The 18797-nt window shown below is 37.0% G+C and overlaps 1 protein-coding gene across 1 annotated transcript in view; it reads left to right on the top strand.

Annotated features, from left to right (window-relative positions):
- Nucleotides 1-18797, top strand: part of dgkh (diacylglycerol kinase, eta) — a 422493-nt gene that overhangs the window by 205112 nt on the left and 198584 nt on the right. The window contains 1 exon segment of the mRNA XM_039745288.1: nt 4229-4309. Within this exon segment, the coding sequence (XP_039601222.1) occupies nt 4229-4309 (81 nt within the window).

Raw genomic sequence — 18797 nt, 5'->3', positions numbered from 1 at the left:
AGATCATTTTAAAAAATTATATTCTAATTTAGATTGTGATTAATTTGAGTTCTTAAACATTTGTTTACCATCCCCATTTCTATCTCCTCACGTAGATAATGTGTGGTAAGTATGCAGACTTCTGGCTTCTTAGGCTGAATGGCATTTGTTTAGGCATGTGCAAGTGTCCCTCTCCTGACAATTCATGAATCAAAAGCAGCACATGCTACAACCCACCGTCTCAACTTTGACAATTAAAAATCAAAGGTTTTTTTTCCAGCAGTGTTTTATGTTGTGTGTGTTTTTACTGAAATAAATAAATGAAGAGATAATTAAATAGTATATAAAGAAATAAGCACAAAATATATTTCATAACACATTTAGTTATTTATGCTCACTTATCTTTCTGTTGTATTTTTGTCACATTTCACAATACATTTATTTGTGTATTTATTTAGTAGCTGTGTTGCCTGGCTTTGGACGGGAAATTTCATTAGACAATGGACCTTAGTTATTGTGCCTTCAGTTAATTGGATGTATCAGAAGTACTACTATGTAACTAAGTACTTTAATGTATGCAGTATTTTTTAATCCAAAGGCTAATTTTATTTGCAGGCAGTTTGGTTTAGTGGGTAGGGCTTCTGTCCTAGGACTTCAAACCCTGAAGTTGTGGGTTCAGTTCCCACTATTATCACTGTGCTCCAGTTGGAAACACAAAACATATGTAACCAATTGTATCTCAAATGTTGTAAGTCATCTTAGATAAACACATTAGCCAAATAAATAATAACATTTTTAGGTAACTGGAGCTGCTTACTCTTAAACATGCTGTATACAATTAAACATGAGTAAAACATTAATTTCAAGTGACTTGGTTTTTTTTTATGGTCATTGCAAAACACAATTTGACAGAAAAGTGCATTCTTTTGAAGTGGGTAATCAATACAAATAATGAGAAATTTGATTATGTAGTTTTACTGTTATTATTAGAATGGACAGGAGAGTGTCACTCATCAGACTCCCTGGAAAAGCTTATATAAGGGTACTAGAAAGGAGACTTCGCCCGGTCATGAAACCTCAGATCCAAGAGGAGCAGTATGAATTCTGTCCTGACCATGTAACTTTGGACCAGTTCTTTACCCTTTGCCTAGTCTGTCTACAACTACCAGTCAGTCTAGTTCCCTGCCCTTACCTATGGTCATGAGCTTTGGGTAATGACTGAAAGAATGAGAGCATGGTTACAAGTGGCAGAAATTAACTTTCTCAACAGGGTGGCTAAGCTGTCTCTTAGAATGAGAAGCACTGACATCCAGGAAAGGCTCTGAGTAGAGCTGCGAGCTGCTGACCCTCTGAGAGGAAGCAATTGAGGTGGTTTGGGAATCTGATATGGATGTCTCCGTGTCAAGTTTTTACTGACACGACGAGCTGTGAGAAGAACCTGGGGAAGACCCAGAGTCTGCTGGGGTGATTTTCATCTACCAAATAACCAAGGAACGCCTTTGACTCCCACAGTATAAGTCGGCAAATGTGGCTGGGGAAAAGGACGTATGGGCATCACTGCTAAGACTGTTACCCCTGCAACACAGCTTTGGATAAGCGGTGGAAAATGAATGAAAGAATCATTAGAATTTTTGTTTTTCACTTGTTTACCTCATTCACCTAAGTATTTCTTTTCATATTTTTCATCAGTTGTATGTTCAAGCTTGTATTTTTTAATACTCATAGACAGACAATAAAGTGCTAAAACTGAATTGAGTTTTACTTCAATTTTTTACAAAGAGTAACAACATTTAGAGGATGCATATTTAGGCTACCCATGTAATGAACTGAATGTTTTTACTTTTGGGGTTGTTTTCTCTAGTGCTTGAATTTGAGGAAAATATCTATTGGTACAGTACTATGAATTGAAAGCTTCTTAAACAATTGGGTGTCCCAACTTTAAAGTCCACAGGCAAAAATGTATATCGTCTTGTATGGGGTTCTGAGTTGCACGAAAAGACTGCTAGGAGAGAACTAGACAAAAATACATTTTTATTCTGGTACTTGAAAAAAACAATATTGTGGCTTTATTCAGTATTGGAGCTTTATTCAAACACATAGCAAAGCTGACAGCATTTTAGTTGTGTGTGATCTGTTACCAGTTCCTTCAGATTAAAAGGACTTGAAGGTGTCTTCCTCAAAAGTGTTCAGTTGAATTGTGTCCGAAGCAAAATCACAGGTTGACTGCATGGGGCAGAGAGCAAAATAGTTTGGCTTTAAAGCCGTATATGATTTACACAGTATTGAGTGAAGCTGATCCTGTACGGGTAAATGTTTAAGCTGTTGCTGATCCAGCCCCAGAGAAAGAAAGCACAGTGCATTGGTTACAATATGCAAATAATTTTCGAGAGCAGTGAGGGTGTTTTGGGGAGTTGGGCACTGCTGTTCAAAGTTAGCAGACGCATGTGTAAATGTAAACGATTTCAGAGTGCGGGATGGAGGTTTCATTTCAGTCGGTTAATGGGAATGTATCTTGCTTATGCATCTGGGAACCATCTTCCGGCCTCTGAGGAGGTTAGCAGTTCCACCTTGGCACAAAAGGGGGCATTGAAAACAACAGTATCTTCACCTTTCCTTCTAACAATGAGCCACCCCCAAGGAAGACACCTAGCTACACTTTGAAACCCAGAGAAGAGCTTCCACTTAGCCACTATTGTTAAAACAAAATGTGGCTCCTTTTTTGGTTGTTGTTTTCTGGGCCATAGAGCCGTCATTTATTTTGTTATTAGTAAACGAGATAACACTGTTGGTACCTTAACTACTTTTGGGAGTATACTGGTTTCTTTGCAGTAATATTACAAATGGCTTATAATAATAGCACACTTGCTAACTGTTGAGCTTAGTATCTTTCCAGAGATTTGCCAAACTTTCTCTTTCAATTTCATATCTGACTATAGTTGCCAAATGTTATGTCTATTTTTTCCTGTACTCTTCAGTCTTTCTTGCACCGTATTGGTTAGTGCTGTTGTCAATTGCTTCTGCTGTGTCTTTTTTTGTATAAAGCCCCCTGTCAATGCAGTGTGGAGCATGTAGGTTAGCATAATAGTAATAAATATTGGCAAATAAAAAAGCTGCAGACTAATTTTATTTTTCTATAATGCTGCCAAATTTAAGTCAAATTAATCAATGCATTTTTGAGATTTCAGATTATTTAAAGGTTTAGTTAATTTTGTCTCAAATATTCCCCCATAAGCAAATAATAGTAATTTAGTTAATTATCCATCTATTATTCAACTCGCTATATCCTAACTTCAGGGTCACGGGGGTCTGCTGGAGCCAATCCCAGCCAACACAGGGCGCAAGGCAGGAAACAAACCCCGGAAAGGGTGTGCACACACACACACACACACACACACACACCCACCAAACACACACTACAGACAATTTAGAATCACCAATACACCTAACCTGCATGTCTTTGGACTGTGGGAGGAAACCGGAGCACCCGGAGGAAACCCACACAGATACGGGGTGAACATGCAAACTCCACACAGGGAGGACTCAGGAAGCAAACCCAGGTCTCCTAACTGTGAGGCAGCAGCACTACCACTGCGCCACCGTGCCACCCCAATTTAGTTAATCAAACTCTTTAAAATGTGTAAAGAAGAGTTAAGTGACAGTAATTTGTTATAATAAAAAAATAAACTCTCTTTTATCCCTTTACATGAAATGCTGCAATAGTGGAATTAAAGGAGTATTAACATGTTAATCCATTTTAGTTTTAAGTTTATGATGCTACTCTGAACCTTGAGTTGCAGAAATACTTTTATGAGCTGACTGCATTTCACACTACATCTGAGTTTTTCTTTTGCCCAGTGTACGAAGGCACTCCTTGCCATAGTTTTGTTTGTTTTTGATAGAAAATGTAAAGAAAGAGTCTGTTCCTGAACTTTTTTATTTGTTTGTTTTGTTGTCATACATTTTAACAGTACATCTTTTTGTAATATTTGTGATGGTTTACTATGATTTGTTAACTTCTATGTTTATGAAATCTTTTTCAAAATTAAATATGACAATTTTTGTTTTATCACCTGTTTATGTAAGCTGATTTACAGCAGTTACTCCAGTTAATCTTGTAGCAGTTGTCCTTTTCCAAATTCACATATCATGTCCTTATCAATATGGAGATAATATGCTACTATAAACATGTTTTACATGGCCACTCCTGCATCTTTCTTTACTGTGTGTTTTTTTCTTTTTCAATTTGCAGTCTCTGATTTTTGATGAAGTCGACCTATCAGATGCGAGTGTCGCTGAGTCAAGTACAAAAAATGTCAACAACAGTTTCACGGTAGGGAGATGATAAAATACATTCTTTTAACGTCTTAGCTAGCGCAGAAACATTAAAAGAGGGTAGATTTAGAATGCATACTTAATTTTTTCGGACAGCAATTGCATACTAATAAAATTGCAATTTTCTAATAATGCAAAAAATACAAATGCTGCAATAATATTACTCCATAGTGAAGTCCACAGACACATGCTTGGTCGCTGTGCTCAGCAAATTAAAATCTAAACTGTTGCACTGAAGTTTATTGATTTGTCATATCTCCACTGTATAGGTTCATGATAAATTATTTTTGATGAGTTGATGTTCATTTGTTTAACAGCTGTTAATGATGCTTAACTGTCATAATCCACTAATTTTATGTTGATGCCTGAAACCTTAATAGAACTGAATCTTGTTGTACATTTGGCTTTTCACATCCATGATTATTTGTGAATGTATAAATCCTATTCTTTCTTTCTTTTGTGATACATACATTTCATGGTGGTACTTAATTACAAATATTCACAAGCTTACAAGGATGGCAAAAAAAAGATCTAGAAGTTTGTTTTTTAATTGTCAGAAACTGGTGAAAACATAATAGCTATGAAATATAAAGCAAGATAGGTTAAATAAAATGCATACATTGTTTAACTATCAAATTCTTCTATATATTTAATATGCCGGTGCATTAGTTGTGTTTGTGTGCATCTATTTTGATCTTTAAATGGGCTCCTTTGCATGTGGGGATGCCCAGAACATATGCAGTATGTTCATATTTTTAAATGCAATCTATACAGTGATATGAACACAGAAAATGGAGTATAATTGTTTTTACTAATCTGTGGATTCTTTGTACAATGCGGATATTGATATAATGAAGGGAATCGCAGGAGTGTAAATGTACTACTTCCTGGAAAGTGGTGAAACATCATAGGTGCATAGTAGGAATTTTTTTTTTTCTTGTTTGACATCCTATTGTATGTAGAGTCAGGCTTTTACTGTTTAATAAATTCCCCAATACATTTAGATGTCTTAATTTTACAGAGTATTCATCATTGATGCCTATGGATAATAGTGCTGTTTTTTTTTTTTAGCATTAATGCTTTATTTAAGGGAGGTATTCACAAAATGCTATACTCCAAATTCAACTCTGTACATTTACCCTCATAAGAATGAGGCCATAAACTTCATTTCTGTTTCTTTGGGCAACGCAAGTTATCCAATTAAACGTCTGTGCATGGTAAACAGCTAGTCATGAGTCATAACATGACTTTATAGTGGCATCAAAATGTTAAAGCAGAGTTTTCTTATCAAATTCTGGGTTTTGGGCAAATAGGTTATTATTTTTATTGTTATATTTACAAATACTTGATTTATCCATCCATTACTAAAACCATTTAATCCATTAAGACCATTTGTTTATAAAAAATGCAAGTAGGTGCATATTTGTTTTTCATTTGTAATTTTTCTTAACTATTTATATTTTCTGATACCAGAGGAGGTGCTGGTTATACCTACAATACAGTGTATGTACAATATATGGCAGTTTATGTGTTGGTTTTGATAGATGGCTTTTTACGTAACTGTAGCCTAGGTGCTCTTAGGGATAAATATTAAGTCTTGCGGCAAACTAGATGAAACTTTTCAATTGAGTCTTTTTTAAAATGTGTATTGTCTTTTATTAGAGTTGTATCTCTTTTGTGCTATTTCATGGGTCTTTAAATTTTTCATCACACACTACAAAGGCTGCTGTTGGCAAATTGAACATAGCGGTTACACAAGTGGCTGGATTGGCATTATGTATCCACATTTTTTGTGGTTGCAAGGCTCTACTTCTTAGTTGATTCAGTCTATTCCAGATATATTTATGCAAAACACATTTATTAAAACATAATTAAATAAAAAATGTAGCTTCTTTTGGCAGCATTCTCTGCTTTAAGTATGTCTCAGCTACTCCACAAAACTGAAAGCTGACATTAAAATCAATGCAGTATGATACAAAACACTCATCCATCTATCTATCTATCTATCTATCTATCTATCTATCTATCTATCTATCTATCTATCTATCTATCTATCTATCTATTTTTTGCCAATCCTGAATTTAACAAATGCAGTGACCTCATTTCTTCTGGCTGCGAGTATGTGCAACTGAGGTTCTTTCTCTGTTGAAGCAGGAAAAATGGGAACAGACCCTTCAAAAACTGAGCGGGAGCAGGCTTGAATAGATCAGTTCCTTGCAGACCTTTAGTTGGATGTTAGGTAAGGTTGGGGAGCATGCACTGGTGCAGCACGTTTCAGCACCCACCACACGACAAAACAGCTCGGGATCCCAGTTGGCAACCCCCCAGGCAGATACACAGTACAGTCCCACTACCCAAAAATGACCATCTATGTGCTACAGCCAGGTGTTACGTGAGCATCCCCTTGGTCTGGTCCAGCCACTTGGGTCCTACACAATGAGGATCCTGTGAGTCTGATCACCCTCGGTGAATTGCGCCACATGGCCTCTCTGTAACTGACACTCCGTCACAATGCAGGTAATATGCCTCATTCAGGACTCCATGAGCAAACGACTTGTTCAACACCCAAGGATTCTCCGAACAGACACAGTACCAAAGGGTTCTTGTCTTCATTTTGGGTCACTGGATAACATCCATGTCTCGCACCCATATAGCAAGACAGGAAGCACCAGGACTCTAAAGAGTTGAACCTTCGTCCTTTTGCAAAGATATCGGGAGTGCCACACACCCCTTTCCAGAAATATTATGACCCCACATGCTCTCCAAATCTGTCTGCAGACTTCTCATAGGAAGAGTCACCTGACATATGAATATCGCTGCTGAGGTAAATAACCCTCTTGACAAGGTCGACATTTTCTCCGCAGAAAGTGGCACCATATTTTCAGAAGCAATATATCAATATGCTATGGATTACTTTACATTAGTAAGAGGCCTAATATTTGTCAATTAATTCTCCACAAAATTACACTGCCAGTATCACTCAATGCTATTGACGCAAGACTTTACACATAATTCTAACTCCACCGATTACATATTTTATCAGAAATTAACTTTTGTAGCACATGACAACCACCTTTCCCATTTTCATTCTTCTAGTTTTGTTGATAAAGTGCCCACTGTACCCTTACCCATATTTTCCTTTTCTAATTCTGGAGCTCATCTGCTTCCAATTCTGCCACATTATGTGTTCAGATACATGGTTTTTACATACCATTGTTGTAAAGAGCTGTTATTTGGATCTTTGTGATCTTTCGGTAAGCTTGAATGAGTCTGACAATTCTCCTTAATTTTGTATTTTGGTTTATTTTCAATATTCTTGGTTAACTCAAAAGATTGTAGTGCATGAAAATTGCAGCAGCAAGATTGTTTCTTAGATGATTGAACTATCACATCTATACCAAAAATCATTCCACAGTCATATTTTCTTAGGACACGTCTAGCCCATTTAAATGTCTGATCAAACAACAAATATAGCTCTTGATAATATGTGCATGGTAGTTGCATCTGTATGATGGACTCTTTGGAGGAGTAAGCTGTTTGTCTAAATGATTAGGCATATACAATTATGGGAGGTATTTGCTGCAAAAAAGAAAATGAAAATTATAAAATAAAAATGCAATCTTTCTTTGCAGTTAAACACAGTTGAAGTGAGAAGTTTTCAATCGATTGAAGTGTCTCTACAGCTACAAAGGACAAAAAATTGAGGGAAATTGAGTTGCAAGGTCCCACCCATTCATGCACGCATGCTGACCACTTGAAAATAAAAATGCAAAGTGAAAATGCGTCTTCAGGCTGAAAATGAAATGGCAAATGGGTTATTTTATTTTATTTTTTATTTTTTTAGCATTCTTTTGTGTAGACTTTGAAAATGAAATTGATAATGGGGTTATTTCATTTTAAACTACTTTTTGCAGCACTCTTGCGTGTAGACTTTGAAAATAAAAACGTAAATGGAGTTATTTTATTTTAATTTAAATTTTTGCAGCATTCTTTCATGCAGACTTTGAAAATGAAATTTCAAAGCAGAGATTGCATTTTCATTTTATAATTTTCATTTTCTTTTGTGCAGAAAATATCTCCCATAACCGAATAATGTTCTCATTGAATGTGAATATATGTAGTGTATATGTATTGTGTCTTGCAGACTAGCAATGGATATCAAATTCTTTTTTTATTTTGAATTTTAATCCAAAGACAGGGCGGCACGGTGGCACAGTAGGTAGTGCTGCTGCCTCGCAGTTAGGAGACCTGGGTTTGCTTCCTGGGTCCTCCCTGCATGGAGTTCTCCCCTTGTCTGCATGGGTTTCCTCCCACAGTTCAAAGATATGCAGGTTAGGTGCATTGGCGATTCTAAATTGTCCCTAGTGTGTGCTTGGTGTGTGCACGCCCTGCCCGAAGTTTGTTTCCTGCCTTGCGCCCTGTATTGGCTGGGATTGGCTCCAGCAGACCCCCGTGACACTGTAGTTAGGATATAGCAGGTTGGATGATGGAAGGATGGATTTTAACACTGTTTGATTGCACTTAACACTAGAAGTGTCACTTACCATGCAAATAAGGCAAGGTACTTTTAAAATTTTTCTTATTTCAACAGTGTGCATGTCATGCTTTTTTCTTCCTTGACCTTTTACAAATAGTTGCACTGCAAACGCCAATGTTGTTTTAACTCTTTTACATAAGTTTTTTATACTAAAGCCCCACCATTACCATTGCAAGAGACATGATTGAATGCTGGTATTCACATGTGATTCTCTGTTCTACTTTCTCTCAATACAAATTATTATATATAAAAAAATTTTTTAATTGATTTTTAAAGTTTGTCCTGTTTCACTACTATGCAGTCGGAGCAATGGGGGACAGCTAGTTTCAAATATGTGCTAAACACTATTCCCTTTTTCGAGAAAGATTACACTCAAATGTCAGGAAAAGTCTGTCTGAGAATGTGGTGATGTAACTCAGGTAAAGGGATAAATGTCACCATTGGCAATACTTTCATACTAGTTTCCATAGTAAACAAGATACTTGCCAAAAAGAGTCTGTTCAGCACTTTGACCAAAAATGAGACACAAGCTGCCACTCAAGCTGTTTTAGGCTGTCTGTTTTTTTTTTTTCGGATTCAGGTCAGTAGGTATGCATTATTAGGATGCTGAGATGATAGGTCATTTTTTAGAAAAAAGTATACAAATGCAACTTGGAGTATCTTCAGTAGTTATAGTACCTAAAATATGTGTGGCACTTTTAGTGTTAAATATTGTTAAAAAAATATATTAACGGTATGTATGTATCATTGTTTTTTTCTTAACTTCTGACTTACTATTACCAAAGGCTGCAATTTCAGTAAGGCTATGTAGACATTTGATTGTCACGTTATGTATGTATGTATACACTCACCAGCTATTTTATTAAATACACCTTGATAGTACTGGGTTGGATCCACTTTTGCCTTCTGGACTGCCATAATTCTTGATGGCATAGTTTCAATAAGGTGCTGGAAACATTCGTCAAGGATTTTGGTCCATATTGACATGATAACATCATGCAGTTGCTGCATATTTGTTGGCTTGCAAGTCCATGATGAGAATTTCCTATCCCATCACATTCCAAAACTTCTCAATAGAATTGAGATTTGGTGACTGTGGAGGCCATTTGAGAACAGCGAAATCATTGTCATGTTCAAGAAACTAGCTTCCGTTGATCTGAGCTTTGTGACATGGCACATTATTCTGCTGGAAGCAGCTATCAGAAGATGGGTACACTGCGGCCTTCAAGAGATGAACATGGTCAGCCACAATACTCTGGTAGGCTTTGGCATTTAAACGATGCCCAATTGGTATTAACGGGCCAAAATTGTGCCAAGAAAATGTCCCCTACACGTTTAAACCACCACCACCAGTTTGAACCATTGACACAAGGCAGGGTTGGATCCATGTGTTCATGTTATTGACACCAAATTCTGACCCTACCATCCGAATGTCACAGCAGAAATTGAAACTCATCAGACCAGGCTACATTTTTCCAATCTTCTATTGCTCAATTTTTTTGAGCCAGTGGAAATCAGTTGCCTGATCTTAGCTGACAGGTGTGGCACCCGGTGTGATCTCCTGCTGCTGTAGCTTCAAGGTTTGTGATTTTAAAGATGCTCTTCTGCATACCTGTTTGTAATGAGTGATCATTTGAGTTACTGTTGCCTTTCTATCAGCTTGAACCAGTCTGGCCATTGTCCTCTGATCTCTGGCATCAACAAGGTATCTTTGCCCGGAGAACTGTCGCTCACTGGATATTTTCCCTTTTTCGGACCATTCTCTGTAAATCCTAGAAATGGTTGTGCGTGAAAATCTCAATAGATCAGCAGTTTCTGAAATACTCAAACCAAGCCAGTCTGGCACCAACAACCATACCAAATTCAAAGTAACTTAAATCACCATTCTTCCCCATTGTGATACTCTGCTTGAACTTCAGCAGGTTCTCTTGACAATGCCTACATGCTGCCATTTGACTGGCTGCGTATATATTTACATTAACAAGCAGCTGAACAGATGTACCTAATAAAGTGGCTGGTGAGTGTATATACAGTACACACATGCATATTTATACAGTATATTTATTACGTCTGTAAGTATTCATGCTTTAAAAATGAAGTTTGATTTAGTGTCCTTTAAATGAACTTCAGTTAGGTGTGAATATTTGCTCATTTCTTACTCAAGCTCATTTAAGTTTCTAGGTTACCCTGCTTTACAGATATCTGCTAATAACAGCAGATATTATTAGTATCATTTTTATTTTTCAGCTTGTATATTTAAAATATTTTAAAGGTTTGAAGTCCTTTTACAAGACACTAAATATAGAGTAGTGTTACTTAATATTGAGAAAATTAATCAAACAGCCCCAGTTTTTGTGAAAAAATTTTTTCTTCAAAATTTATTTGATTGCACTTGAAATTTGCACAAGTTTTTAGTTTATTGTCAAAAATTAAAACAAGAAATAAATAAAACGTAACTAAAACTATCCATCCATCCATTATCCAACCCGCTATGTCCTATCTACAGGGTCACGGGGGTCTGCTGGAGCCAATCCCTGCCAACACAGGGTGCAAGGCATGAAACAAACCCTGGGCAGGGCGCCAGCCCACCGCAGGTAACTAAAATATAAGACAACCAAAAGAGAGCATCATGAATGTTGCAGGCTTATATGGATCATTTCTAGTTGTACACCATTTACTTATCTGTTCTACCACTAACTAAGTCCCACAGAGTCTGTAATACAAATGATCAGCAGTATATACCTCGGGGCGGTCACATTCTGTGTTGGGTGTTACAGTTCCAGGGGATGTTATGTTGGCCTTGGAAAACAATATGGGTCAATGAGGAAAAAAGTTATTGTAAACCTGCCGAATTATCAATAAAAAATTTGACAAACAAGGGCAAACACATACACAGCAAATTCGGTGCATATAACTCTTTGGCAAAGTTCGCTGATCAACACTACTCACTGCAGTGCTTCCTATGTTGCAAACAGGATTGTTTCATGAAAAATTCTATCATAAAGCAGAGAGTATGTTCAGATTATACATTGTGACAGATAGGGGGCGCTATCGCTTCCTTGAACCCTCCGATCAGACGTCAGACACCAGATAAAAGTCCAAATGTTGACTTTATTAATTCGCCACATTGCACAAAGCACCCTCTCCTCCACTATACTCATATACAAATCAATAACAATACAATAAACCAATCCTCCAACTCCCAGACGCATTGCCACCCTTCTACCCAGCTCAGCTCGCCGTCTGGGAGCTCCCACAGTCCTTTTATATACCCTGTCCCGGAAGTTTTCCCAATCCCCAGTCCATGTGATGCTTTATCACTTCCGGGTCAGGTACAAGTCCTTCTTCTCACCCCGGAAGCACGTCGCTCTTCCTATGACGTACTTCCGGGTTATAGGGCACAAGTGATTCTTCGGTCCTCACTGCAGCTCCCTCTTGCGGCCCCTGTGGTATCCAGCAGGGTCATGTATAAAAACTACATAGTCGATGACTCCCTGCTGGTCTTCGGGGCACCTCTATACTGCAGGGAGGGCTCCATCTGGCGGCCTGGGGGTATTGGCCAGGATGACAAGCCTGCCATAGACCACAACATATGATAATGTTTTTATGAGTCTGAAAATCAATTTAGGCTTTTTTTTATTCTGCTGATTTTCTTGTCATTTTGTGACTTGTACTGTAGTGATAATTATTGATTTCTGTTTTGTCAAGATAATAATGTTTTGGTAAAATAAAGAGAGTGAATTTATGACATTCTCTACAATGTAATTTTGAACACAATAGTTATTTTTAAAAGGGAAAACTACTGGTAAAAAGAATGGAAACTAGCAGAAACAGTTTTGATTGGCTGTCTTGGCATTAGGTAAAACTTCTGTTGTGCTGATTATTTAGTTATTATCTAAAACAAAATGTAGCCTTGTCAGCTGTAATCATCTCAGTGTTCGTCATGCAAAAAAACGTTGTGAAATCATCTAGGGAGAAGCAAAGTTTGTTTATAGTTAACATTTTCTTTTGAGGTTTGCAGAAGTCAAAAGGCATCTTAAGCCTGAATGATAATTAAGGCAGACTTGCGTTAGCTCTAGGGGTTTTCAGGGTATGTGCATTCACCATCCTGATGCTAACAGACAGCTAATTGGGTGAACTAACATAATTTCTTTCTTTTTTTTGCAAATGTCTTTAAAATGTGTGCTTTAGTTCGAATAATATTTCTGAAATTATTTAAAATGCAAGAGACTTTGATAATGTGCTTTTTTTGTGAATGCAATTAACCTTTTTTGGTTCTTTGTCAGTGTCAGCAGAGAAAAAGCTAAGCTATGCTTTTGATGTTGTCTTCACTATGATTTAATATACTAAAACTATATGATAATGTCCTGATCTGCTGCCACTTAAAAAGAGGATGGCACCCGCCAAGAATATTTTTGTGACCTTTGAATTGACCAAAACATTTTTGGCCAGTTGAAGCTAGAGGTTCCTTTTTGGGAATGTTTTCTGAAACTCTGTTCTTCTCTCTTCTTCTGTTTTAATGGTGGTACAGTAAGCTTCGCAGCTAGTTATAGGCTGAATTGTCTTTTGGCATCTCTTAGTAAGTTCTATGCCAAGGGCTTTAATGTATCCTTATTTAAAGTAAATCTTGAGTGTTTCCTTCAACTTCTTTTCTAGCTGCTGTTTTTTTTTTCTGGACTCAACTCCACTAAGAGGTGGGGATTTTCTTGTGGCACTAATGTTGGTCATTTTGATACTGTAGCATAAGCAGAAAGAATGTAAATGTAATGTTTCTTTGTATCTGCATCTAAGCTGCAATACATTCAACACAATTTGGATTTGAGTCTAGCTCCAGATTAAACACTGAGTGAAAAAAGGTGTTTTGGACGTTAACTTGGTGCTTGAACTAAACTGTGAACTTGAGCTTCATAAAATTAATATGATAGAAGTAAGGTTTCTACACAATTCACATGATTAAATAATGAAAACTTTATGATTATCATTCTAAACCATCTTTGTTATAGCTCTGTTTGTTATCGCATGGCTTATTTACTGTTATCAGTTCATCACTGCTTTATAAAGTAAGTAAATACATTAATAATAAATTAAACTTTTGTTCTCCTTTTTCCAGGAGGATTGCCTGGATCCTTGTATCATATTTTTGTTCTTTTATACTAAAAAGAATAATGGACAAACACAGACAGAAATTTAAGATTTGTATGAAGTAAATGATTGTAGGTATTTTAATGAAAGTACTTGCTGTGCATGTTTAGTTTTCTTCTATGTTATTCAAGGCTACAAAACTTTTTTGGTCAGGTTTTCAATGGAGCACTAGAAGATGTTGTTTGGTACTCACCCTTCAGGCATTAGTTTATCTTACTGTGCATCCACCTTCTCCTCCTCACTGTCCTCTGCTTTCTCCTCCTCCTTTGCTGCCTTCCCGACTGGCCTTGTCTGTGTTAGCAGAAGATGTACTCACTGCTCCCTTCGCTGCTCCCTGATGAGCTGTTTGCATCCATAGTTCCACAGCAGGATTTGGGTCACATGTTTCTGTGAACATCTTAGATCAGTGGATGTTCATCTGGGATGAGAGGCAAATATGTGACAGGTGGCATCTGTACTTTTTATTATACTGAGATTTGCAAATCCCCTCTCACAAGGTGCACTACTCAAAGGCAGCGTCAGAAATAATTTAAGCACACTGCAGATGTTAGAGTAACAATCTGGGTTGCTTGTCTTCACTATGTTGACCAAGTTATACGCAGAGGAGGCTACCAAATGCTTTTGTGCTTATTTTAGGCACATTCATTCTCTGCCAGCGTTTGTGTGTCAGAACCCTTTGGGGAGGGTGCGTTAGTATGCATCGTGGTACACTGCAGAGCTATAGCGCGTCTTTATGTGAAAACAGCCGTGTCAGATGGGGTTGTATGGATTGATTCTGAACGCGACTGAAAGAATGAAAAGTGAATTTAAAAAAAACAAAACTAACCTTTATAAGGATCATAAATTACACCAGCTGTTACAGACTGAAATCAAATGTATGCTTTTATTCTAAAATAGTAAGACTAAGAGCAGTTTACTTCTCAAAATGGAGTGGTGCAGGATCGAACTCGCGACCTTTTGATTCCCAGTCAGTAGCCGAATGTATTGCGCCACGGAGGCGGTCGTAATTAGTGGGTGTCAATGTCACATGTTAAGGCGGCTTTTTTTTCTGCAGCTATATTTTTGAATAAAAGCGCAATTGTTGTCTTATATTTGTACCTTTTGTGAAAATATTTCTTTGATATTTGGACTTCAGGCTTCATACATTATATAGTTTATGCCTACATTTTGTCATCTACTACTAGAATATAAAAAACGTTTCTGTTTTAACAATGTGTTTACACAGATTACTGTAGAAACAGAACAGACATGAAATGCGTGTGTTCCAAATAACAATCTATTATTTCCACTGTAAAACTCCACTTTACTCCCAGATACTCAATCAAGGTATGAGCTGGGAGAAGTTCATGCACGTTCGAAATTGGTGGGGGGATGGAATCGCCGGCTGCTTCTAGCTTCTCTTTATCAGCACATTTAGAAGACAAAGGACGCTGGCAGAGAGGTGTGAAGGGGTTTAAGAAGCGATTTAAGGTGGGACGGATTTACGAGTTTTTTCGTAGGCTCTGGTAATTCTAGTGTTAAAGAATTTATTGGTAACAATATATAGTGCGCACACCAAAATGACTGAAGTAACAACTAACATAGTGGCATTTATTGATACCATTTTAACAAATTTTACTCTCTGCCATCAATAACAGAGTAGGCCAGTAAAACGACGATAACATGTAATACACCTGAAACAGTGGGCAGGCAGCTATACGTGCATGTTTACTAATGGCCAGACCAGCATTTTCCACAGAGCATGTGTCAAATCAGAATAACCAACTGAATTCCATGGGACAAAGATGTCTTCTTAACAGGGATCTACATGATGGGCAGGTGAATTTTATTGCTTTGTATTGTATTGCTTATGGTTTGATTGGTTGCATCATATTCAGCCCTTTGTTCATTATTCTGGCACAAGTGTAACCAGCCTGCATCTCACTGAAATTCACTATTTTGAATACACTGCCATCCAGTCAACTGTGCAGTGTACTTAGAAATATTTTGGTGATCTAAGTATAAATGATTGCCAAAGCCTATTTTTGGTTGCATTTGAGAACATTTTAGTGGCAATCTGGAGCCTTGTATATATATACAGTGTGTGTGATATACAGTGCATCCGGAAAGTATTTACAGCGCATCACTTTTTCCACATTTTGTTATGTTACAGCCTTATTCCAAAATGGATTAAATTCACTTTTTTCCTCAGAATTCTACACACAACACCCCATAATGACAATGTGAAAAAAGTTTACTTGAGATTTTTACAAATTTATTAAAAATAAAAAAAATGAGAAATTATATGTATATAAGTATTCACAGTATTCCCAGGAAGCTCAAAATTGAGCTCTGGTGCATCCTGTTTCCCCTGATCATCCTTGAGATGTTTCTGCAACTTAATTGGAGTCCACCTCTGTTAAATTCAGTTGATCGGACATGATTTGGAAAGGCACACACCTGTCTATATAAGGTCCCACAGTTGACAGTTCATGTCAGAGCACAAACCAAGCATGAAGTCAAAGGAATCGTCTGTAGACCTATAATTTGCAAAAATCGCAAGTAAACTTGCACTGTATGTAAACTACAGAAAGTGACCTGTTAAGACAGTTTTCTCTATGTCAGAAGTATGTAATCCAACTATATAGTGTTTGTTAATCTTTTAAAAGTATTCCAGTCTCATTTCAAAAAACAGACATGCTTTATATAATTTATATGCATTATTAACTTTTGTGGTACTTATCAGATTAAATACATTTATCCTACAACTGCTTAGAAAAAACTATATGTGGGATAAGGTTACTCCTGTGAGGAAAAAAAGGAATGGCTTGATTGTTGTTAATCCATTACTTAATTAGCATTTGCAAATGCTAGTAATTAAACATTTCTCTGTAGATGAACTCACAGTACTTGGCAAACACAAGTATTATAGAAGTCTAAGTTGGTAAAAGCTCTAAATGTACCCCATATATAGGTTGACCCAAATGAAATACCACATTTCTCAAGGTGTGCGAGGTAGAGGCAGCCGAGTGAATTGGAGCGGGGGTCCTATGATAGGCGATCCCTTGTAGTTTTCATTCAACAATATGCCTTGGGCTGAAACCAGCCCTCATGAACTTCATCAGATGGATGTGGATGATGCCTGGTTTCAACAGGATGGAGCAACAACTCATACGGAGTGGAGATCCATGCAAGGGAAGCTGATCTCCCTGTCTGGCAATGTTGGGTGACCTTCATGTTCACCTGATCTCGCTCTGTGCAATTTCTTTGTGTGGGGCTATCTCAAGTCGAAGGTATATACACACCGACTTCAAAACCTTGAAGCCCTCAAGGAAGCTATTTGCCTCTATTCCTTTTGAAATGGCTGAACAAGTCATGTGAGCATTCAGAAATTGTCTTGAAGAGTGTATCACTAATGATGGCACCCACCTTGAAGACATCATTTGTAAAACACAGTGCAAAAAATCATTTTGTATACCTTTTATTGTGTCGTAATACAATTTATTTTATCTTGTAGCGTTTTTGTAGAATAAACGTTTGAAATGTGGTACTTCTTTTTGGCTCAACCTGTATATTAATCATGAGCATTTTAAAATAATAATTATATATGCATTTTTCTTCTGAAACTTTGCAGGGAAAAGCCCAACTATTTCTGGCAAGGGCTAGGTGCTGAAGGTCCCTTCTTAAAGGAAAACTAAAACTCAATCACTGTAACAGAGCTTACAATTTGTAGGTCTTAAAGATAATGTCTGCACATGGGTTATTCAGAAATATTGAAGTTTCAAGAAATCTAGGAGGATAAAACTTTCAGACCCAAAAGTACAAGGTGTATTAAGTTCTCGATCAAGAATGGGTGAGCTTCTTGGCTTTCCAGATAATGGACAAGTTTTATAGCTTCAAGGAGATACATAAGCTTACTTACTCCAATGAGAGTACTTAAACTTTCTGATTTTAAAGAAAATAAAAAGATGGCTACAATTTGTTTTCATGGGACCGCCTTCTGATTGAATCAGCCTCTGTTTCCTAGTACAAATCAATCCCTGCTTATGGTAAATTCCATCATGGGTGCATATATTCTTAATTTTTATATTGCCCTTCTTTTGCAAATATTTACAGTATGCTGATGGTTGTATTTAGTTTCTTCTTGTTGTAGAAAGGGGGCAGTCCTAATTCTGCCAAAATATTCTATAAAAACTTTTTATAATAAGCAGAGACATAAACAAATTTAATTATGGTCCGCACACCTTGTTGTGACGATGTACTTACTTATAAAGAAAGATTTAAACCGAAATGAGGAAATGGCCCAATAAGACTGCTTAGTAAAGAAGCTGTACACTCACAATCATTTTAAAACAGTGACCATGGAACATTTTTTAAGGAAGACCAGCTGAATAAATAAGTGAAAAATATACAATAATTACATGTTCCAAAGCTTGACTTTTTTAAAATTAATGTACATTAAATTCCAATTAAAAGGCATTTCTTAAGAAACAATTTTCACCACTTTTTTCCAGTTGTTTTTGTCATAAATTCTAAGATAGCACTAGCTTTGTGACAAAAATGGCAGGCTACGTTCTGCACCAAACAGCTACAATAAACCTGGTGTCAAGAAATTATGTATTTTTTTGCATGTCACATTTTTTGAAGTGTCCTGCTCAATAATGGCGAATCACATTTTGTTCAAACTCTGCAATATGACCTTTTACATCAATGTCCTCTGTTCTGCTCTGAGCACTGTCATAGCATCCTGCAGTTCCTAGATCTTTAGGATGATTGAGCCTTTTTGGGCACCAGTTAGTAGCTTGGCAGACGAGCATCTTATTTAATC

Source organism: Polypterus senegalus, chromosome 2 (genome assembly GCF_016835505.1).
Source record: "Polypterus senegalus isolate Bchr_013 chromosome 2, ASM1683550v1, whole genome shotgun sequence".
Taxonomy (NCBI): domain Eukaryota; kingdom Metazoa; phylum Chordata; class Cladistia; order Polypteriformes; family Polypteridae; genus Polypterus; species Polypterus senegalus.
This window is presented reverse-complemented; position numbering and strand designations above follow the sequence as displayed.